The sequence below is a fragment of the Phaethon aethereus genome (genome assembly GCF_964289735.1).
Source record: "Phaethon aethereus genome assembly, chromosome: 23".
Taxonomy (NCBI): Eukaryota; Metazoa; Chordata; class Aves; order Phaethontiformes; family Phaethontidae; genus Phaethon; species Phaethon aethereus.
In genome coordinates, this window is record NC_138599.1 from 5,086,117 (window position 1) to 5,109,921 (window position 23,805).

Here is a 23,805-nt window from a genome sequence, read left to right on the forward strand (position 1 = left end):
TAAGGTAGAGGGGAATTTGGCTTCCCCGGTGAGAAGGCAGCTCTCTGCCGATGCCTCCTAGGATGGGTGGTGATGCCTTGGTGGTAAATGCTGGTGAATGTTGGTCGTCTCTTTGGAGAGGAGCTGGAAAGATGTCCCAGCCTTCTTCAAACCACAGGACGGCCCGGTGGCCACGAGCAAGTCGGGAATCGATGCCCGGCTGTGTCAGGGACCTGCCTTTGGGGAGAGAGCGCAACCACTTAGGTACCGTTTGGGCGAGGAATGTCCGCAGTTTTCCTGGACTGGCTGCCCCAGCTCGGTGCCTGCATCTGTATCCCCGTTCAGGAGATCAGGTGTGGCCACCAGCACCGACGGACTCCGGTGCTGGCGTTTAAGTGCCACCTGCTCTATGAACATCCCCGTCGATTTGCTCTGTTCAAAGGCTCCTGCTTTATTTCTTTCGCTGCCGCCTCAGATTTCCTTATGAAAATTTCTCTTAAGCTAATACCAGCTGTTGGCCACTGGAGCTTAGGCAGATGCCCTCTTCCCCGCCGTGCCGGGGGAGCATCCCGAGGCATGGACACGGCCGGACTGGGGAATCGGGGGGCTGCTAGGCTGTCGCCAGCGGCTGCTGGCACACCCGGAGGGCAGAGCGCGTTGCTGTTGTTTTCCGAACGGCAACGCGCTTCGGAGCCGGTTGCGATGGCTGTGACTTCTGTGGGGCAGGGAGAGCAAGCAGGAGCTTTGCGCAGGGCAGGGACCTGACGGCTCCCTGCAGGACAGGGCTCCGGTAGAGCCCCGATCCGGAGCGTGCTGAAGGCAGTGCCAACCTTTCCGGGGGCTGCAGCAGGTTTCTGAGCAGGCCCTGAGTCGTCGGGATATAGCTGCGTTTTCGTGTCAGAAACAAGGGAATCGTGGTGGGAAAATCGAGTGAGAGCCGGGAGCGGAGCGTGACCGAGCGCCCGACCCCGTCACGCCACACTTCCCCTCGCCGATGATGTTGTCAGGGCGGCGTGTGTCCCCACAAGCTGGAAGTAAAAGCAATGAGGAGCGAAAGAAGAGGTTTAGGGATGAAAGGGAAAGCCTAGTTCGCTTTAACAGAGCTGGCTGCGGCTTCTGGGTTTGCTCGATGTGGAGCGTTAATTCAGAAAACCCCGTGAACAGCTTTGGGGAGAAGCCAAATGCGGTCAGTTAGCGACAGCGGGGACACCACGCAGCCGCGCGGCGCGTCCCTTCCCCGTGCAAACCAGGACCCATTTCTAAGCCATCTTGCAGCGCAGCTCTGCCTGCGTCGGCGTTCGCACCCGGCCGTGCTGCCCACGGGGGTACCCGGGTCTGCGGTTCCCGGGCTGGGGTGCAGGCAAAGGCCAAGCCCCTTCCAGGCGCAAAGTGGGCGCAGACGCCCTTCCCAAGTCAACGTCGGCTCGAGCTTGGCACCCGCCCGGCGTCGGGCTCAAACTTCGCATCCCGGGGCTGTGGCGAAGCCCTGCGGATGCTGGGTGCGGACCAGCCCGCGGCGGTTTCTGCGGCTCTGGCCCCTCGGGGGCCGCCCGGCGAGCGCCGAGCCTTGACTTCTGACGCCGCGCGCAGACGGCTCCCGCCTTCCTCATCATCTTGTTATTATTCTAATGTCTGGGAGCTGCCGTCATGGACCAAAACACCATTAAACTATCTGAAACGGAGCAACTCGACAGCCCCTGCCCTCACAGGCTTATTATCTTTGCAGATGGATATTTTATATTTAGCAACCTCTAATGTATCAATTCGGGCTTTGATTTTTCACCGGGAGCAGCTTCTATACTGGGGCTTGGTAGCGGGCGGGGGAACCGGCGGGGAGAAACCCAAACCCTCCCCGACAAGCCTCCGGGGAGAGCAGGAGGGTCCCGTAGCCCTCAGAGGGCTCTGAGGAGGGTTTGCCGGGGGTCCGGAGCTTGTGTGAACAGCACTGGGAGCGCTGGGGGAATCCGAGCGGCGCGGTAGCGGTGGGCCAGGCAATTAATTAAGCTTGCAGAGAGCGAGGTGCCAGGCTTCGGGGGAGGCATTTGGGGGGCTGGCATACGGCGCGCAGGGAGGGAGGTTATGGGGAAAAGGGGAAGCGTTTAGGCTGGCCGAGCTCGCGGTGCATCCCACGCTCTTTGCCTTCTCCCCCGGGGGACACGGAGGTGCGGCGGGGGGTCAGGGCTTGCTGAGCGGGAGGCTGGACGGTGGTCGTGCTGGGCGATGACAAACGGCGCGTCCCAGGTCCCCTCCGTCCTCAGGGTGCTGGGGTGGCATGGGGATGCCGTGGGGATGCCGTGGGGATGCCATGGGGATGCCGTGGAGCTGCGCACCCCGCGTCCGGGCACCAGGACGGATGGGAGAGGTGGGAGAAGGGGTACCGTGGGTGCCTCAAGGAGGAGACGGGGTGCCAGCGGAAGGGATTGGGAATGAAGACAAAGTGCCTCCCGCCCTCCGCGCCGAGAATACAGATCGGGGATGATGGTGACGGACACCCGGGCGGTGCAGTCCTGCCCTCGGGGAGCTATTGTGCGAGACCCGCCATCGCACGCCGCAGATGCCATTGTACCCACGGCTAATTTGATGGTTTACATTGTTGGGAGAGGATTAGAGGAGCCGCCACGTTTTGACGGTCTGCTTCTAATTTGCATCTTTAACGAGGCGGGAGCCCAGCCAGGTTCTGTTCTTTTGTGTTTACTTCTGAGGAAGTGTGTTTATTTCCGATGATTACAAATAAATCTCCTCTGCCTTTGCTCCTGCCGCCCGGAATAAAAGGTGTTCAGAGCCCGTTAACTCTGTAGCCGGGGCAAGTACCAGAAGCAAAGGAGAAACCTCATTAGGAGTCCCCGGCAAACGTAATTAGTGATTTCTTCTCAAAGACAAGGGTGCCGGGGCGTTTGCTCTGCCCCTGTGACAGGTACTTTCGGTTGGAAACTTCCCAGGGTGAATGACTACCCTGTTGCTGTCGAGGGGCTTCGCTCCCGATCCGGGTGAGCTATTTTAGCCGCTGAAAATTGGGTCAGCCAGCCAGTTTGCGACTGGTTTCAGCATCTCCATTTGTCATTTTGACGAGGCGTGTTGCCTACAGGAGAGAAAAGCGGTTTGGGGTTCGAAGGGCTGTAGAAGTATTTAAAAGCAGAGCGTTGTTGCTTTGCATAAGGAAGCGTGGAGGGTTTTTGGGTAGATCCAAAGATGAGCATCTTCCCCGAGCCTCTGGGCTCAGCTGGGAACCAGCGATCCTGGCTCTGGGGGTGCGAACCAGTCACCCGGACTGCTTGGTATGTGCATCAGCTTTTTGGGGTCCCAAGCATCCCCTCCCTCGGGATATTTTGCACCTACGGAGGGGGGTCTGCAAGACTTGCTTGATGCCTCTAACCCTTCGTGTGCTGTTTATCCCTCCAAACTAGCGCCGGAAAACCCATGTTGATGCCAGGAACGGTATTTCCCTTGCAGGAAAAGATGTCAAGGGCAGCCCCAGGCTTGGCCCTCATGCTCGGCCGAGTCAGCAGTGCAGGAACGGTCTGCGACGTGGACCGGGAAAGGCGGGGAGCGAAGGCGGCGGGTGTTATGTCGCATCCCGCGCGTAGGAGAAGCGCTGTCAGCGTCATTGATGGGGCCGGGCAGGAGCCTGCCGCGGGAGCGACGCGGGGGTCTCTCCTAATAGGTCCGGGAGGAGGGAGATGGTCACTTTGTGCCACGGAACACAAAGAGCGTGTCGGCAGAGTTATCCGTATTGTTGACACTAAGTGAAGTAATTCTTTGGCAAACTTCAAAATTAGCATTTAAGGATGAGGAATAGGGGCAATTAGAGGGGAAGCGGCACAGCGCCGCTGCCCCCAGCTCCCTCCCTCATGCATCTTCTCGCGCTGCCGCGTTCGGGTTCATCGCCCTCCTCTCTGGCAGAACACCGGGGTCCCTACGGCAGCTTTCATCCCCCCCACAGAGTGAGGGGAATGATACGGGTCTCAGGAGACGGTGCCTGCGAGAGGCCACGTGTATCATTGTGAGCATCGGGGTGGGGGCCGGAGCTCAAGGCGAAGCCCAGCATCCGAGGCTCTCCGGCAAGCTGCTCTGGTGGAGAGCTGCCGTGGTGGGAGGCAGCCGAAGGGAAAAGTCTCTGCTTGAAGGCAGCGAGGGTCTAGGTGGGATGCAGAGACGGAGGAGCGGGTGGGACGGGTCGCGCTGCACGAAGGGCTGCGCGGGGCAGCCGAGCCGAGGCGGGTGCCAGGGGCGCGGGTTTGGGCTGACAATACCAGTCCCGAGATATTTCCCCTGCCTTGCCCGATGGGTTTTCTCCAGGTGAACGGCGGAGCCGGGACGGGTTTATTTCCCTCCTGTCTGACAGGCACTTCATTGTCTTTTGTCCCGCCCGGACTCATAAGGCAGGGTTTCTTCTGGAGATGGATGTGGCGCCTTTAGGAGACTGTTAATGGGGGTTTGTCTTTGTTCTTAATTAGATCCCTTCAAGGGAAAACCTCCTGGCCCGCTTTATTATCCAGCTTTGTCAGAGCTTGTCTGCTTTATCTAAACACTTTGCAGAAGTCTCTTTACCTGTTTGCTTACTGGGGACATTATCATAATCCTGGTCAATTGGAAATAGGTAGCAAAGGCGGCTCGGCAGACGAGGGAGCGCTGGCGGCTTAGCGGCTAATGGAGATCGCTTTCCAAGCCAGGTAAAGACGTTGCCTTCTTGCGTTGGGCTGTCGGTCCGTATTTGCCTTTGACGCGCCGATTCCCGGGGCACGGGAAACCTCGTGGCGGGAAGGTGAGGTCGGACGAGGACGTGCCTTCAGAAACAGCACGTTCTCCATGCTGGCTGGCTGCTGGTGGCTTTTGTGCTGGTGGCTGCTCTGACGCATGGCTAAGAGGTGCAGGAGTGCTCGTTTTTTGAAGGAGGGTGGTTTGTCTGGTCCTCCCTGCCTGCAGCTGCAGGGGACAGCCCGGGCTCCGGTGGAGAGGAGCACGATGCAAAGCAAGCAGAGCCGAAGGGACTTGATCCCAAATTAGCTATTGAGTGGCAGCAACTGAAGAGTGAGCTCGAGGGATGGGGAGAAGGAGCCTTTGCCTCCTTGCTCTTGGCATGAGTTTGTTAGAAGAAGGAGTCTCCACGTTGCTCCTGCCTAGTTGCTCTGAGTGGTTTCGAGGGTGGTACCGGTCACCAGGCGCTTCGGGCAAGGGCGGGCGATGCTGTCCTTGCCCTTCCTCGCCTGAGCACGTCCGCCCGTGTTATGGGCATCCCTGTGCGCTTGTGCAGGTGCGGCTCTCTCCGAGCTGTGAACATGAGCTGTAAACGCAGAACGAGTGACCCCGGCTCCCAGGGGGTCCCGGACCGGCCCCAGATCTCCCCAGGAAGCGCAGCCAGTACGTGCCAGCTGAAGCTGGGCAGCGACAGCCGAACGTGCCCGGAGGCAGCACGAGCTCCTCGTCTCTGTCACTTCAAACCCTAGTTCTTGTGCTTCACCCCTAATGAGAAGACCCGAGAGTACCTCGCAGGGCTGTAGTCTGGATATTTATATGAGCACAGACATGCAAGTTGTCTGTTTTACATATTGCTGCCCTGATTTTTCAGTGCACGCGATGAATAATTTACAGAAGCCGTGTGTAAGTATCTCTTTATTATTCATTATAATGAAGTGAGACAGCAGTAATAGTCCACTAGACTGGAATCCCCCAGGGCCGAACTTAACTCGGCTGCGCTTAGTTCTCCCCTAGTTAATTTGAACGAAGGGAGGTCTCGGCTTCCCGACAAGGACAGTGCCATCCACTGGCACGAGGCTGCCTGGGTTCGGCGGAGCCGAGCGGTGCCGGGGCTCGTCGGATGCCCGGGCAGGCTCCCGGCACGCCGGCAGTGCAGCGGCGGGCGCGGAGAACCATCCGTCTTTCCCCGGCGTCCATACGTGATGTGGCTGGTGGAGACATATGGCTCCTGCAAGGGGAAAATTACTTGTTTGTGGGAAGATATACGGCTCGTTCCTCTTAACCGAGTGCCTGGGGGGACCCTCAAACATGCCAAGCATCGCCCCTTTCCCCCGCCCGATTAAATCTCCTTCGAGGTGACGCTCTGCAATCCCGGCAAGGGAAGCATATAACACCCCAAAGCCTCTGCAGGAGAGGTGCTGCGGCAGGGACGAGGACAGGGACAGCCCGACAGCCCGTCTCGGAATTTACAGGCGTGCGGAGAGGGACTTGCATGAGTTTCTTGACTGACTGTAGGTGCCTTTTCCTAAGACCTCGGCTGCACAAAGCTGCGGCAGCGCTGCCGCCGCTGCCGGCACAAGCTCGTACCTAGCTTGGTTTTCCTGGTTTGCTTTCATGCCGAGAGAAACCTTCCCTACCATTGTCCTCGGGTGGGAAAGGCGAAGCTCCCAAGAAATGCCGGGCTCTTAATTTAGCCAAATGCTGGGCGGTTTTGCTGCAGGTGCCGTGGCAGCAGCAGAGAGGGCCACAAGTAAATAGATCGAGAAAAATCTATCAAACGGAATGAAAAAGCCGTGTTCTGCGGGAACGTTTTAATTCCCTTTCCCCCCACCCCGTTCTTTGCCAAGCATAAGTCAGCGCCGCGGACCGGAGCTGCCGAGCCCCCACGCGTCTCGGAGCGGGGAGGGTGGGAGCCAGGCAGGAAATAAATAATGGAAACGACCGCGTTGTGTTTTCAAGGCACTTGTAGGATTTACAGCTGCTTATCCAAGTGTTCCCTTCTCTTCCCCGCGCGCTGGCTTGGCCGTCTCCGGCTGTTTCTCTTCTTCCCTTCTCTCTGCGCGTGTGCCGCGGCCCCTCTCCCCCGGCAGCGGGTGCGTATATCACCCCGGGGATGGCTCGAGGGCTGCGCCGATGAGCCGAACTGTCAGCAAATTTTACAGCTTCATCTGAAATTCTCCATGCACGGTGAAGGCGGGGGGTGGCGGAGGTGGGCGAGCGGGGGGGGCGTGGAAAGTCTGCGTGGCTTGCGGAGGTCAAACGTAATGGGATTTTTGTCTGCGGCTCCCCAGCTCCGTGCAAAAGAAAAAGGCAGGGCTTTTTTTCTAGTGAATCTGCCATTTCTGTGAAACCTCAGGTGATGGGGGGATGCGGGACGTGGCAGCAGGGTAGCCCTGACGTGGCACATGGCATCTCCGTGCCGGCGGTCCGGCTGTGTGCGATGGAGAGCCAGTGCCGCAGCTCCCATCCTGCTCGCATCCCCTTTTGGGAGCCGGGATACTTGCCGTACGTCGTGCCCCCACGTTTGTGACCCTCTGACTCTTCCTTTGCAGGTGTACCGTGGATGACAGGGTCACACGGGTAGCGTGGTTGAACCGCAGCACCATCCTGTACGCCGGCAATGACAAGTGGTCTATAGACGACCGCGTGGTCATCCTCTCCAACACCAAGACCCAGTACAGCATCAAGATACACAATGTGGATGTCTACGATGAGGGACCCTATACCTGCTCCGTGCAGACAGACAATCACCCCAAGACTTCGCGCGTCCATCTCATCGTTCAAGGTAGGTCTTAACATACTGTTGCCAAACCGGCCGTTCGATATGGAAGGATGTCTTGATTTGCAAAGAGTTTGGAGGCCTGCTTAGTGATGGGAGACGTAGGGATTGGACCAACGTCTGTTGCTTTGGGGGTTGTGCCACTTGGGGACAGGGGTGTTGGCAGCTGCTTGCCATGACAGCGAGGAGATGGACTTGTGTTGTCTCAGCCTTGCTGTGTTGTACAGCCATCCTGTGGGGCACAGGACATCGGGGAACTGAAACTGGGGCTGGCGTCCTCCTCCTTCTCCCCCCTTGCCGGTCCTTGCTGTGAATTTGACCCTTCCCTGCTGCTTGGGACCCATGTTGCTCAATTCGCTGCATCGGGGAGTTGTTAATAACGTGCTCGGGCACGCGTCCGAAGATGCTTCGGGAGGGCTGAAAGCGAAGCGCTGCCAGGCGCGGTGGAGGAGCGGACTCCAACAGCACAAGGCTGCACGGTTTTGGGAGAGAGGGCAGAGCTCGTGAGCGTGTGGCAGTCGCTGCGGGGCCGCGAAGGGCGGTCGGCACAGGGCGTCGTAGGCGAGCGTGTTGGCGTAGCAGACGCTGTTGGGTTGCAAGAACAGCAGATGCTGTTCCTGAGGCGGCTCTGATGGGGGGATCTGGGTGCTGGCACATCAGAGGTGCCCGTAGCACTCTGGTGGATGCCGCCTCCGGATCCTTGTGGCTTTGCACCAGCTACCGGCTTTTGTCCAGTCTCTAGATTAATTTTTCAGAGTTAGTGTTAGTTCAGGTTAGATAAAGATAATGAAAGTTTCCTAATCCTCTTAAAGAAGATTTATCGGGCTGAGTAGAAAGCTCTTGGAATACAATAAAGCGTGTATAAAACTAGGACCTAATCTTTCCTTTAATTTCAAACAGCTGATGGGTATTGATTTTGCAATGAGCAAATCTGAAAAATTTCTCGGCCTCAACATGTCTCCGGGAAGCCCTCAGCACAGATATGTATGTATTTATGTATCCTTCTCATTGAGAGGAAGCAGGGTTTGACTGCGGCCAACCCATCCAAGTGGTTTTCCCGCCCGGCCTCGGCGGAAGCGTGTCGGGGGCCCCGCACCAGGCAGCGCTCGGCTGGGGACGAGGGGAGCGGAGGACTGCCGAGAGCGTCCCCTCCATCCTCTTTTACAGGACTTCTCCTTCTCCCCCTTTTTGAGTTGCTTGCGAGCCGTCCATCTGCAAAGTTTAATCTGTTTATCCTGTCTGCTCTCTTAATCGGGCTAATCCATCCAGTCAACACCCGTGAAGTATCCGAGTGCTTTGCACCTAACGAAATGAGGCGAACCGGCAGCGGTGCTCAGCGCCGGCTCCCTTTGCGGGAGGGGAGGCTTGGGTGGGTGAAGGTGAGTGGTAGCTCGCATCCAGAGCGACTGTCCGATGGTGAGGCGTTCCTAAACGTGCTGGGAAAAGCTGGGGATGCGCGGTTATGCAGGCACAGGCCAAGTGGTCCATGCTGAGAAGTTTCTATATTTCTCTTTCAATGTGCTAAGCTCAAGCCACACGGTTTGCCCAAGTTGCTCTGCCGACAAAACCCACCTGTAGGTGCCACCTTGTCGTCTCAGTGATGGTGGTGGCCAGAGAAGAAATCCTTCCATGTTCTGGCCCGGCTTCAGCTCCAATGCAGTTCCTTGGTGGCTAAAATGTGCTTTTTGGTGGCTCAGAGCGAGTGGCATTGCCCACCGGCACCATCGACGCATCCAAGGGCTGGTAGTTTCCGTGCTTGTGTGCCGGGGAGGAGCCACGGCGAATAACGTAGTCCTTTGCTCCGTGCTGGGAGGAAGAGCGCGGTTTTCTGAAGGCGTGTTCAGTCCTGGCTGCGTGTGCAAGCAGGACACACGCTTTGCAGGGAGGGAGTGAAGCCGTTTTTCTGGTGTAGCTCTCCTAGCCTGAAATAGGGGCTCAAAAGCGAGGTTCGGGGCCCCTCCTTCATCGAGGAGGCAGCCGTCACGGCGGCGGCGGCAGGAGGACCGTGGGGATGGCCGTGCACACCCCAGTGGCATGCCTCGCCCGTGCGAGCGGGCAGTAATGACCAGTTAGCAACTGTGTTCAGGTCAATTAATTTATCCTTATATTTTGCAAAACTAAAAGTTGGCCGGATAGGGTATTGATTCTTTGTCCCTGTATTCAATTGGGTTTTAATTGTGCTACTGCAGGGCCTGGCCTTCCCTCCTAGCACCCTGGTGATAAATCTGCCAGGGAGTCGCGGTCAACAGTAAACGTGTCTCTTAATGTCGTTATTAATACGTCTTTTCAACTGGGTCATTGCAACAGCCCTTAACAAAGGTTTGTAGAGGGGGTTTTTGTCTCCCTTTTCCTCTTTTTTTGGGGGGGCTACCTCATGACGATGGGACGGATGCTTTCGGGGACGTGCAGTGCTTGTGGCATGCCAGTGTGTTTTGGGGTGAGCGACGAATGCAGAGAGAACTGGCGTTTAATCTCCTGCAGGTCGAAGATGAAGCCACCTCATCCTTCTCCATAAACAGCTTAGGCGGAGGATGCCGCGGGGCTGGACCTGGGGTCAGCCCTCCTGCCTCCGGGTATGACCCCCCGCAAAGCCCACCGCAGCTCCGGAGGGGCGCGAGCCTGCATGGATGAGCCGGGAGACCTTACCGCATCGTGCCGCGAAACGGCTTTGGTGCAAGGGGTGCGGTAGAGTGTAGCCAGGGCTCAGCCGCGCCTCCTTGGCACGGGCCGTTTCAGGACGCAGGGTGTCCTTCAGTCGGAAAAGCGGAGCTCCGGGTCGATGTTTTGGTGGAGACTGTGGTTTTTGCGCTTCAGTGCTCCGGGGAGGAGCGCGCCTGGCGTCGGTGGCTGTGGAGAGGGGAGCGTACGTGCTGAGGCGGTGTATTGCTGTAGGATCCGCACGCCGTGCGGTACCCTGTCTGGCGGAGATCTTGGCGCTGAACGTCGATACTGGCTGTCGCTCCCTAATAGTGGGTTTTGGTATTCCTCAGATCTCCTCTGTTTCTGATTTATTTAGAGAACCCTCCTCTGTACTGCCTTAATCCTACTCGCCATAGATTTTTCATTAAAACCTCTCCCGGCTGTCGGCATTGTTACTGTTAGTTTCTGGTCGGCGCAATCCATTTTCCTGTCTCGGTGTCACGCTGCTTTCCTCGCCCCAGGACCCAGGAAGGGTTTCGAAGGACCGTGGCTTTCATTCGCAGTAGTGAGGTTGTGGTCGTGCAGTTGGTTTTCTAAATCCGTGTAAGGATACCCCGTGCCAGCCCTGTTGAGCTCTTCCTCCCCGACGCAGACCACGCTCCGCGCTCCCCCGGACGTCACAGATTTCACGATGGCTGCAGTTAAGCTTGGTTTTATCATGCTTTGACATCCAGGCAGGAGCTGAGACTGCAATACTAACTAAAACCTCACCAGGAGGCTGGACAGTGTACGGCGAGGGGAGCGGCTCAGCCTTCCTTGGGTGTGGTGGGGAAGACCTGATAGTAAGCTCTAAATGTAGAAGGTGCTTATATATTAAGTGCTTAGTATTTTGACGCTGGAGAGTTTGGCGTAAGGGGCACATGTGTGGTGTAGGGAAGCAGATGCAGCTTGGCCCGGAGAAGGGGAAGGGTGGGAAGAGGTCTACAACCTCCAGAGCAGGCTCACCTCCCTGCTCCGGAGCTTCATCTGCACTTGGGATGCTTACCCCTTACTGGGTAGTTTGTGGTGCGGGTTTTTTTTTTTTTTCTACCTAAGAAACAAGACAATAGTGAGGAGAAGAGATGATGTGTAGTAGAATGCGGTGCAAAATGTCCAATAAAAAAACATTGGCAGAGGTTCCTGTTGCTTCATGTAGGATGCTGGGCTGGCAAGATTTTACATACCCTCATGGACTGAGGGTTTGCAGGAATGGAGAAGGTGGTTCTTGGGGCTTGGGGCACATCTCTGTCTTGCTGGGTGACACGTGGTGCCCAAAGCCAAGTGTTCATCACCTGCCTGCCCTATACGTGCCACTCGTTATGGTGTGGTCCCCAGGGGGTCGACTGCCCTCCATCCTGCCGGCAGCAGTGAGAGGGCCTCTCAGGAGGCACACCGCTCTTCTCACCGAGGCCTGCGAAGGTTGAGGGCTCAACCCAGCTCCTCAGAACCTGCCTGAGCTCAAATCCTGGCATTTTTGGAACAAGTGCACCAATATTACTGGGCGGTGGCTGAGCTCTCCAGCCGAGACAGCACGGATGTGGGTAGAGGAGACTCCATCGCACGCGTTTCTCCCCTATTGGCATTGAAGCTGCTCATCAGGTGAAGCGGCAAAGGGGCCGGTGATATTTGGATGCGTGCTGTGTCCAAGCGCGTCCTTCCCTTCGGCACATTTCTGGGTCTAATCAAGTGTTTTGTTGACAACTGTTTGGAGGATGGGCTCTGGCTAGCCCTCACCATACTGGGTTAATCATCCCGGCGGGGACAAGCGAAATGGTTAATTGAAGCAAGAAACTCCCGTGGAGGTCGGGCTCGTAGAGGTGGGGATGGAGTGCAGGGAAATAAAAAGCAAATCAAAGGGCTGTTAAGAGGAAATGTAAAAAAATCACTTAGTCTGGAAAGACGTCTTCCCAGCAGGAGCGAAAGCCCAAAACACATAATGTTCGTGGCATTTAAAGTAATGTTTCACACTTCTTTCTCCAGGGGTGAGTGGGGAGGGAAAGAGGCCCAACCCGGGCAGAGCGGTTTATTTAGCCGGATGCTGGATGGCGCAAGAGGGACAAAACACAACCGCAAGCAAGCACAGAGGAAAAATCAATTAGCACAAGCGTCATTAGGAAGAGTTGGCAGGGAGATGCTGGGGAGAAGCAGGTGGGGTTTTTTTTTTCATTCGGAGGCAGGACGCCTTTAAAAGCCGCCGCTTCGGGAAGCGAAAGCCTCGGTGAGCAGTCAAAACCTCGAGCGATCCGTAAGCATCGCTCCGCCAGGGCTTCCACGCGGCATCTCTCCTCTCTGCGCCCGCAGGTCTCGTTCGAGTCTCCCTGTCGGGCGTCCAGGGAGCAAAGGTGCTCGTAGAGCCCGCAAACGGGAGAGGAGACCCTGGACCACGCAAGGGTGCAATGCCAGGGGTCATTGCAGCAGCAGGTTGCAGGGAAACGTTTTTTCCCCCCCGAGACAGAAGCAGGATGGGGCACGGCGTTCAGCAGAACTCGCTTCTGCCCCGGAGCCGACAGTATCCCGCGGGAGTGGGAGCAGGGAGAGGCAGCGTCTGTCGAGGTGCTGTTGCTGTTCTGCCGCCCAGGACTCCACCGGAGGTTGGCCCAGGGGTCATCACGCGTTTCCATCGGTATTGCCCTCTCTTCAGCTATCGCGAGTCCCTACGGGTAACGTCGGGATGCCTGTGGGCATGGGCGTTGCGGCAGCGGACGCGGAGAGGTTTGGCTGCAGCCGGCAGCGAGCGGGGCTGTCCGGGAACGTGGCGGTGGGAGGTGCTCATTGCCACCGCCTCCGCCGGCAGGACCGTCGGCGGGGGCCTCTCCCCCGCGCTCCCACAGAGCCACCTCCAGCCCGTTGCAGAGGAGAGCGTGGCCGGTCCCAGAGGGCGTGGGGATTTGGAGGCTCGCCGTGCCTCGGCTGGACCGGGGTGACGCGGGTTGAGGTCGCGGCGGTTCGATCACGGAGCGGGTCGGGGATGGGCTCATGCGGTGGCTGGGTGGGAAAGAGCCCCGCTGCCCCAGTGGAGTTTCCAGGTCTCCCTGAAGAACACTCCTGGTTTTGCAGAGCGATGCTGGCATTGCCAAAGGTAGTGGCTGATGTCCACCGAGTCTTGCCTAGTGCTTGCACAGGAGGGAAAGGAGCACCCATGAAAAGTGATGTAGACCGGTGTCCTGGGAAGGGAAAAATCTCAAAATAAGCAACCAGACCCCCACCTCGCACCTCCTCCCTCCCTGAAGACAAGGCGTATGGGCAAGAGAGCAAAGATGGCCAAATGGAGGAGATGTGGCAGCGACTGGCTGCGGTGTGGCAGTGACCTGAAAGCTGAGGTGGGCCCAGAGAAAATCTGGAAGGAATAGCAGTGCTTGACGAAACACACAAACAGAGGAGGGGAGTAAAAAGAAAAGAAAACACAAAAGGATGAGAAGAAAAGCCCAGAGACTTGTAGAACAAAGGGAACAGAAGAAGGAAACGTGCGCACGCAGAAAAGCACAGAGCATCAAAAGAGCGGGAGGCAGCAAAGGGGAAAATAAAAGAATAGTGAAGGAGCGAGGGCACAGAGAGGGGGAAGGTCTGGGATGAGGAAGAGCCCGCTCGCAGGAGGAAAAGAGCACCCACCGCCAAGGTGGGAACAGTGTGGCTGGCATGAAGTGCTAGCCCGAAATCCGGACGGGAGTACGGAGGAGGGTCGGGCCGGGGAACACCCAGAGCGCGTCCTGGGGCTCCTGTTCTCGAGGCTCCATGAAACGGGTGAAAAGGAGCCGGCGGAGGCATCGGGACATGCCACAGGGACTGGGAGCTGATGGAACGAAAGTGCGGCGGCAGCTGATTAATTACTGCAAAAAGCGACTATGGGAAAGGCGGGGGGAGAACTGGAGAAGTTGTTTCCCCATTTTATTTCCGAACAGAAAGAACGTTTTAGCGCGTGCACAAATAGCTCCCTGGGAAGCACTCTCACTTCCTAATTGTTCATAAATTTACTGACAGGTGGTTACACAGTAGGTATAACACTCTGAGTTTTGGTTTTATTGCTTTCCCTGTCTCAAGGCGAAAACCTGGAGAAAAAGGGTGCGTGGCGAGCGGTCGGGAGGTGCCGCGTAGCAATGGGGTGCACGATGCCCGTTTCGTTTGTGTGACGTCTCGTTAGCGGTGGGTCCCTGGCACGGCTGGATTTTGCCTCCGCTAGGATGGAGGGGTCCGCGCCGGTGTGTCCATCCCTTTGCTTTTAACGCCAACGGGTCTCACGGTCCAGTCCTGTGGGAGGAGGATGAACTATGTGACGGTCCCGGGCTCTGAAGACATCCGTAGGGAGGTCATTTTGGGTGGATTTTTGGCTTTTTTCTACCCCTTTCATCTGCACTCACATGGTGTGCAGAAAAACAGGCATGGGGAGAGATGTGGTCGCTGGGGGAATATCAGCCGGGCTGGAAAACCTCGCCTCTGTGGCAGAGGGATGTGTTTGAAATGAGCACGTTACGATCCTTTCTGTAAAAGGATCACACAAAGTGCGTTTTACCAGTGAAAAGGGAGTGTTTAAAGGCAAGAGAAGGGAAAGGGAAGATCGCCGCCGAAAAGAAGCACCTGTAGAGTGCGTGAGGCAGCGGCGCGGCACGCCGCTCGCTTGGCTGGGAAGTTTGACAAAAATCATTCTGTTGACCAAACTGTATCTGTTGGATGGGATTAATTCATTATCTCAATAAAATCAACTCTGACGAGCCTCTCAGACTGGGCTGTCATCAGAACGGGTTCGATCAGAGACAATGATTTTTGCTGCCGAGAGGCAACGCCGTCACTACGGGGACCTGTCCTGCGAGTAGAGGTGGGCAAGTGGCCATCGTCCAGCGGTTTGAAGAGCCCGTAGGTATCCATCTGTCATCTCAGCTTACCAAAGGTGTAGGAAGAGGTCTCTTTTAATGGCTTAGGAGTTAACGATGTGGAGGAGGGACATCAGTTGCGTGTCAGCTGCGGTGCTTGTGCAGGCTCTCTGCTCCGAGGCGTGCAGCAGTAATGATCTGGCAGCTAAAAATAGTCCGGGGCCGCGACGGCGAGCGCCTCCGGTAGGGATGGGTGCTAAGGAACGGCCGGGAGATGAGTCAGCTCGCACGCCGTCATGTGCGTCAGCGTCGCGTGTAGTCAATGATCATGCAGTGATTACCGCCATGCTGTCCTTCCCGCACGGTTTAGCAGGGAAGATGCGTCCCCGCCGGTGCGGGCAAGACCCGCGCCTCCCCGGGCGAGGCCGCATCCATCCCTCCTCGCTCCTGGGTGCTGCTCGCAAGAGCTGAGCTCTCTTTCGTCCCCGGAGCAGCAGTGCAGGCGAGGCCAGTGCCGGGGCCGGTGGTGTTTGGGAGAGTCCCGGGGATCGCTTGGCTGTGCCCGCGAGGGACTACAGCATGTCATGACACGGAGCGCGGCAGCCCCATACCGCGGCTGGACCCACGGGGCTATTTGCAGCCCCCGATTTGGGAAGGAGGGGTGGAGGCACGGCGTCTCACGGCCCCCACGAGCGGTGGCAGAAACCGGCATGCACCCGGGCTCGACGGAGAGCGTGAATTGGGCGGTTCGGTTCTCAAGCGGTAAAGGAAGGAGATAAATCACGGGCTTATTGTTATTGAATTTAGTGGCATCGCTTTCACATTCAATTTCTCTCGCCAGCTTTCCGAACAAACAAGAAATTGCAGCACAAATGTATTTTTTTGGCCTACCAAACATTATGCATTAACTTACCCGTGATTAATATTACGCAGGATCGATGAAATCCTCCGCGGGCCGCTCGCCGCTCCGGCGAGACCGCGCCAGGACGCGCCGTTCCTCGCTTCCTCGGGTTTTATTCTGTATTCAATTTGCTTGTAGCCGTAGTTTTTTTACAAGGACGATGAATACGGGGGGATAGAGATGGCGCGCCGCCGTATCGCTTGCCTTCTCGCAGCTCTGGAGCACTGTTGGGGCCAGGGAGGACCTCCGGAGGGGGCGATGGCCACGTCCATCCATGGCGCAACCCTGGCAGCCCCCTAAGAATCCACGTCCCACCCCGACGGCAGCCGAGGGCTGCCTCATTTGGGCAGGCATCCAGCACGTGGGGGTCTCTGCCCGCTACGGCTTTATTGCCCTCGAGCACTTGAGGAGCGTCGCAGGCTTCTTCCTTAGCTATTGTATGATCAGGCGTGTAGCGACGTGCGTGCGGACTAACGGGAGCCGCTCGGAGGAGCAACCTGTTATATTTTACGCGCATGAGGAAGTGTTAACTTGGTGAAAAGCGGAGCGGGCAACGGTGGTCTGTCTTCCCAGCCAAGCAAGAGCCCCAGTCTCTCCGCTTCTCCGGCTGTTAGTATGTTCACCCAGCCATCGTTCCGTGTCTTCTGTGAGCAGTGAGGAGAGGTGGTTGTAACTGGTGGGTGTTTGCTGTGTAGGGCACGTAGGGCAGGGGGAGGTAAATGTAAAGAACCAAAGGTAATGCAGGGAAAGGATGCTGTCAGCAGGTAAATGACTAGTAACAGCAGCCGTAGGCCAACTGGTGGGCTGTGAGGTATCAGCAGGGTTATCTGACCCAGTCCTTTGGGGACCGGGAGGGCTCTACGCGGGACGGGAGAGCCTTTGGGCTCCATGCCCAGCACCGATCCTAAGCTGTCCCCATCTTGAGACACGGCAGCTCGGGCTGAACGCACTGGTCAGGGCAGCCGTGCGCGTGCCATGGCCGCATGAGCCTCATGGTATTTACAGGGAATAGCTGCGGATCGGGTTTATTCACGCGGTTGTGTTTGCGGCCGGGCTCATGCCGCCTGCCAGCACTCGGGTTCCATCCACTGGTGGCCGCATCCCTGTGCGGGCCCCGCTCCCGCCAGCTCCTTCCCTTCATTTTGGGATGAAGTCCCCAAAAGGCGAAGCCGGCGCGCCCTTGAGACGCTGTCCTTGACAGCCTGGCCGGTGGGATCTATAGAAATGTAATCAAGGTCCTTAGATGTCCTTCTCCAAGTCCCGGTAACCTCATAGGCAACGATTGCCATCGCGGCACGGTATCGAGCCATCCGGCGGGGTCCCCACGCTCTCCACGGGCGTCCCCCCGCTGCATGTCCCTGCCGGCTCTCGGGGGCTTTCTGATCGGATTGGGGGGAGCGGCGGCACAGCACAGGGCACTACGCCGGCCCCTGTGGCTTTGGGGCCGCGGCTGGGGGTTTAGTAGGTGCCGTTCTCTCCCACGAGACCCGCCGGCATGTCAGCCCACTGCCTTGGCATCCTTTGCTAAGGGCGGATGCGTGTATTCGTGTGGCTTGGCGTTGGCCGAATGGGAGCACTGGGGCTGTAGCGGTTATTAGTACGGTATTTTTTTGCGCAGGAGTGAAAGTATTTCTGTGCCTGTGTGAGAGGGACAGGCTCCCGTCTGTGTCCAGAGCACCAGTTTCTGCATGTCACTTTGTACTTGTGTTTTGGGACGTGGGGGACGGGAAAGAGATGCCAGCCAGGAGCTGGGAGAGGGCAAGGATGCTCCGGCAAGCTCCAGCTTACGCCCTGCATGCGTGACCCCCTTTTCAGGTTGGGAGAGCGTGGTCTTGTCGTAGGGGTGTGTTGCTGGAGGACAGTCGTCACTCCCCAGGTGATCATCCTGGGGGACAGCTTTGACGGAGCCACAGCCGAGGCTGTGTAGGCATCCTTAGGCTGGTGCCACACAGGTGTACAGCTGGGGCACTCTCCAGTCTGTCTGTCCGTCTGTGATCCATCTGGCCTGTCAGGGTGTCTTCATCCATGGTCTGACCTCAGCAGGGCGGCGCGCAGGAGGCGGGATGGGAACGTGATGCAAGACATGCCTGAGCGGAGCGAGTGCTGCGCAAGGAAAGGTGTGTGGAGTTAGTTTTGCATCCCGTGCAACGGCTGAAATACCTGCTGGGGGATGCGAATCGCCTCGGCTTTGCTGGACGCGCGTCGCTCTCTTTTAATGTAGTTTTAGCTTTTTGTTGGGGCAAGGAGCCAAGCGCCGCAGCGCCCGCTCAGGGCCGGGGCGAAGGTGGGTGCATGGGCGCAACAGCCATGATTTTGCTGGTGCTCCGCGCCGCGCGCTGCCGCTCCCGTCCGGCTCTACGGCTTTTGGTGGGGAAGAGCACGCGAGGGCGAGACAGGCTGCCGTCTGGAGCAGGGGTGGGCATCCGCGGGTGTCGGCATCCGCTGCCGCTGTCATCCTGGACCAAAACTGCTGGCGAGGAGGGCTGCTTTGCAGGCAGGTGACAAACGCCCAGCTGTGGGAAGGCTTGTCTTGGATGCTGCTGCCGTTTTCAGACGTTCCTGGTACCTGTTTGAGGCGCGAGGATGCTGGTAAGAGGGGATAATGTCACCTCCTTCTCTGAGCAAGGACGGGCCATCGGCAGCCTTCCCGCGGCAGAGCTCGTTGGGGCTGCACCATCGGCGTTGGCTGGCTCCACTCTGGGTGTTAACTACATCCTCCAGCGGTCACTGGCGCACGCTTTTCATTTTAGGATTGCAGCTTTCCCCTGAAGGACTCAGACAATCTTCCTCTGCTGTAACAGACTGTAGTTCTATATTAAAGTGTCAAGTTGCTGGGAAATTTACTGCCTTGCAGAGCCCGTCGGGCTGCAGAGACCGCGCCGCGTCTTGTCCCACCACACCGCCTCTTCCGCGCCAGGAAAAGAGGCGGTCGGGAGAGCCGGGGTGGGAAAGCCTGTCCTCTCCCTGCGCCCAGGAGGCTGCCCGGGAGCGAAAGGCTTGCTTGGGGTGTTTTGGTTATTTTTTAAAGCCTGGTGAGGCTCAGAGCCTGGTGGCTATGGGCAGCTTAGACCGAGTTCTTCAGGGGATGCAGCTGCAGCCGCTCCGGTACCCAGCCCGGGCAGTTTGGACAACGATGCAGCAGCCCCAGCCAGGCAGGGATGGTCCCCGGGGGCGAGGGGAGAGCTGGGCAGCCCTCACCTCCCCTTTCCAGCAGTGCCGGTGTCGGCCACGGTGTTTTTCAGGCCATCATCCCGGCATCCCAGTGCTGCGGGAGAGCCCTCGGCGCGAGGGTTGGGCGTGCGACGCCACGCGAGCTGGGGCTCTTAGCACGTTACGTGCTCGGGGAGGGGGCGCGGGACATCCTTTCTGGCATCGCAGGAGTGGTGTTTAGTTTTGGACAGGTCGTTTCGTACGGCCTCGTTCGCTCTCTGGGGCACAGAGCCTTTCGGGGGTCGCGTCCGACAGCCCCGAGTGCCGGGAAGCGGCGTCGGCAAGCGGGCTTTAATTGCTGTTTGCCAGGGCCGGGGATATTTATGAGTGTGGAGATTGCCAAGTTATTTATTAGATGGAGTATCTGGGGATAGAGTAATATAAATCACTGTGGCCGGTATTGAATCGAGCAGACGCTCGGTAATTTAAACAGCTTTAATAAATATGCTAAAATACGAGCCTTGTCATGGGCCGTAACGAGAGCCGGTTATTGGGGTCTCAGCCGCGTGGAGGGGGGGTGTTTCCGGTGCCGGTGTGGAGGGGTGGGATGGGAGACCGAACAGGGCGATGGGGCGGATGCTGACGTCCAGGGCTTTGCTGTGCTGATGGTGGCTTTGCTCTTCTTTGTGTCTTGCAGTTCCCCCCCAGATCGTCAACATCTCGTCGGACATCACCGTGAACGAGGGCAGTAGCGTGACCCTCATGTGCCTGGCTTTCGGGAGACCGGAGCCCACCGTCACGTGGCGGCACCTCTCTGGAAAAGGTAAGACCATGCTCGCTGGACGAGCCGCCCGGGTCTGAGGAGGGGTTTCACCCAGCCCGTATGGGATGGATGGATGTCCCCGTGGAGGTGGTGTGGAGGTGGTCCGTGGTTTGCTGGTGTCTGTTGTGGAGGGTGGAGGTGCTGGCTCTTTGGTGTGTCTTGGTGTGAGGGTGCTTGTTAAGTGATGTTCCGAGTTTCCTGGGTGACGGATGATGGTGCCACGCGTTCGGGATGTCTCCCAGGGCAGGGCTTTGTGAGCGAGGACGAGTACCTGGAGATCACGGGCATCACACGGGAGCAGTCCGGGGAGTACGAGTGCAGCGCCGTCAACGACGTGGCCGTCCCGGACGTGCGGAAAGTCAAAGTCACCGTCAACTGTGAGTGCAAGGGATGGGGGAATCGTGGCGGGGCGGGCGCGTGTAGAGCCCGGCGTGATGCTGCGTGGCGTCTCTGCAGATCCGCCGTACATCTCAAACGCCAAGAACACGGGAGCCTCAGTGGGCCAGAAGGGCATCCTGCAGTGCGAGGCCTCAGCTGTCCCCGTGGCGGAGTTTCAGTGGTTCAAGGAGGACACCAGGTGAGGGGCTGCGGAGGAAGGGGGGGGACTGGGGAGTGGCGGGGCGGGGGGCAACCATGCCAGCCTTGCGGCTGGAGGATGAGGTGGCAGAGGGCAGTGGCTGGGAGCCTCGTGCGGAGGAAGGCTGGGATCAACTCCTTTTGGTGGGTCTGAGAGCTCGGCTATGGGCCGAGGGGGTCCCAGGGTCATTTTTCCCAGGGACAGGGGCCTGCGGGGGTTAACATGGGCCGCGTGGGTCAGGCGGGGAGATGGGTTATTGGGACGGGGAGCGCAGCTTGCTTTCGGGGGGGGCAAAGGGCTCGTCTCGGTGGTGAAGGTGTGGTGTATAGTGGTGTTGGCTGGTGGGAAGGGAAGGGAAGGAGCACCCGGGGAGGGTCCAGGACAAGTTGCGGAGCATCAGCGCGGCACCCTGAGTGCTGTCGTCCGTGTTTCTCCACAGGTTAGCGAACGGGCTGGAGGGCGTGCGGATCGAGAGCAAGGGCCGCCTGTCGACGCTGACCTTCTTCAACGTCTCGGAGAAGGACTACGGCAACTACACGTGTGTGGCCACGAACAAGCTGGGCAACACCAACGCCAGCATCATCCTGTATGGTAGGTGCTCTGGGTTTTTGCAGCAAGGTATAGCGAGGAGGAGGAGGAGAAGGAGGCGGCGAGGCAGGCGGCCGGCCAGCGATGGAGCAGAGAGGGCTGTATTTAATGTTGCCAGCCTGTTGAGGTGCCGAATGGCACGAGCCCTGAGCAGCGAGGTCCGGCAGAGAGGACGCACCGGATGATGAGAGGAACACGAGAGGACTGAGCACAGTCAGGCAGCGGTGGGTGGCGGGCACGGGGCTCGTAGGTGCGCGCGGCAGAGTTGGCCGGCGAGCGGCCGTTCCTCTTTGCGGAGCCGGGGCAGAGCAGAGGCTCCCGGCCGAGCCATGGCGTTGCTGGAGCGCAGGGCTGAGGAGGGGGCCCGGGCCAGGTGAGCAGGCGCTTCGGGTGCACGTGTGGGGTTTTTTCCGGGTGTTGTACTGGCGTTGTGCCGACAGCAGCGGGCGGTGTAGGTAGCTAGGATGGGAAGGGGTTGGAGGGATGGAGGCCTGGACAGCTGTCATTGAGGAAGGTGAGGTACGTCCCGGTGGTATTCTGGCAAGCCGAGGGGGCTGCCACAAACCAAGAGCGGGCGGCAGGAGCCGGACTTCCCCTGGCAGGGCTCTGGTGCGAGGGAGAGGATGGAGTCAGACGGCAGGTTCGAGGAGGCATGGAGAGCAAGCAGAGCATCCATGTTGGCATCGTGCCTTGTTTCCAGGATGAGGCACGGGCTACCCCTGTCCCTCAGGGACCGTAGCGTGTGGCCCTCGGCCTTTCTGGAGGTGTCACACCCTGAAGAGTGCTTGGTGATTTGGAGTGGTGTGAGGTGTGTGTCTTTGGCTGTAGTTCGGCATGGGTGCATCGTAGGGGCTTGGCAAGGAGGAGGTGGCTTCTAGGGACCGTGGGGTGTGTGGGTCACTGTAGCTGTTGGGGGGATGGTCCTAGATAGGTGGTGGTGGGGCCACAGGAGAGCGTAGATGGGACGGAACGGCGTGAGAGTCATGGTGGGAATCTGAGCCCTCACACTATCCTTCCGGAAAACCCATCCAACTGCGAGATGGGCGGGCACGTCACCTGGGGCTCTGTTCTTGGGCCAGCTCTGTTCCAAGGGTTTATCAGTGACCCGCGTGCAGGAGGGGAATGCGCCCTTGCCAAGCGTGCTGATGATACTAAAGTAAGCGGATGGTGCTGTTGCCCATCTTGAGGGACGGGAGACATGAAATGGAACAGGAGCCAGCGCAGGGGTCCGCACCTGGGACAGATGTCCTGTGCATGGAGGGGATGTCAGGGCGAGGCCCTTAGTGCCATGCTTTGGTGGTTAGGTCAGGCCTGAAGGGCTCAGCCAGCCACAAGTGATGACTGGTGTAGGTCCCTTCTGCAGGAACTAATGTATTCCGGTGTGCCCCCTGGTCCTGGTGTTTTCCCCCCAGTTTGTTCCTTCCTTGAGCTCATGTATTTTGTGCTAATGTGCTCGGTTCTGTTCCAATGTGTGGGGTTTTTCCCCCTTCATCTGTAGTTCGTAGCAGTCACGTCCGTTCTGGTGTGCCCGGCTCACATCGTCTTTGTCGGGCGGTGGGGTGGGAGGCACTCTTTTGCCCCAAGGGGGCCTGGACCCCCTCTCTCTGCCCATGGGGGCAGCCGAGGGAGTTGTTAAGTGGGGATGGAGCAAATGGTGGCAGGGGCAGGGCCCCCCACTCTCCCACGGCGGCTGCCTGGCCGCCCTTGCTCCCCCCAACCGCAGGAGAAGCCATCGCAAGGTAAGAGCAAGCGACCACCCTGGGCAAGGTGGCTGGTGTGGGTTCTTCCCGGCTTGGTTCACTCATGATTTTGGGTACGGAACGTGTGTGTGTGGGGCCAAGAGAGAGGCCTGTCTGCTACCAGGAGTGGGCGCATCAGTCGGCGACAGCAACGTCCCAGCTCCTAGAGAATGAGCCGCTCACGCCTCTCCATGCCAAGCAATCCTCTACCAATAAAGGCTTACCAGCTCATCTGCCCTACCCTGCCCCTGTCTGCACACACATACCAGGACACAACCAAGACAGACATTCACTGGGAGGGAAGGAGACCAGGAGGCACACCAGCAGGTTCCAGGAGACGGACCGAGGCCGACTGGGAGGGTGACACAGGCATCAAGAGGTGGATGGGCACTGTCAGAGATGATGGCACAAGGAAACACACACCCAGACCTGGGAAAAAAAACCAAACAAAGCCCCGGCCATGAACACAGGAAGGGACTGAGGTGGGGAGAGGAGCAGAGACACGGAGAGATCATTAAGGTTGGAAAAGACCTCAAGTAAGTCCAACCATCAACGCAACACCACCGTGTCCTGAAGAAGTGCAACGTCTACATGTTTTTCGAAGACCTCAGGTGATGGTGACTCTACCACTTCCCTGGGCAGCCTGTTCCAATGCTTGACACCTACATTTAGACACTGAGACCACAGCAACTACAATAAAGAGAGAAAGGGAGTCTCACAGACCAGGGCTGGCATGCATAGAGTGAGGAAAGGGAGACCATGACATGGAGAGAGCGCCGTGCAAGAGACAGAGAAGGGAAGGACAACATGTAGCAGTAAAAACAAAACTGGCAGGCAGAGGGAGTGAGACAAACTAAAAGGGGCACACACCTGAGAGACAGACACACAGCGCAGAAGACGGAGAGCAGGGAAGACACACACAGACTGAGACAACCGCCAGACAGAGATGCAGCAGCAGATACAAAAAGGAGGGAGAGCACCAGTGTGGGACACAGGGGGGGAGGGAGATGTGTGGACACAAGAGTGGGTCACCGCCAGAGGAAGAAGAGACCACGCAAGGGGAGACGGGGAAGAGACGCACAGAAAAGGG

The 23,805-nt window shown here is 58.2% G+C and overlaps 1 protein-coding gene across 2 annotated transcripts in view; it reads left to right on the forward strand.

Annotated features, from left to right (window-relative positions):
• Positions 1-23,805, forward strand: part of LOC309412969 (opioid-binding protein/cell adhesion molecule homolog) — a gene marked incomplete at its 5' end in the record, with an annotated part of 293,967 nt that overhangs the window by 266,503 nt on the left and 3,659 nt on the right. For both annotated transcript variants that reach the window (XM_082010027.1, XM_082010026.1), the window contains 5 exons: positions 7,227-7,459; positions 19,686-19,811; positions 20,054-20,188; positions 20,268-20,388; positions 20,828-20,979. In XM_082010027.1, the coding sequence (XP_081866153.1) occupies positions 7,227-7,459; positions 19,686-19,811; positions 20,054-20,188; positions 20,268-20,388; positions 20,828-20,979 (767 nt within the window). The remainder of the gene's footprint in view (positions 1-7,226; positions 7,460-19,685; positions 19,812-20,053; positions 20,189-20,267; positions 20,389-20,827; positions 20,980-23,805) is intronic.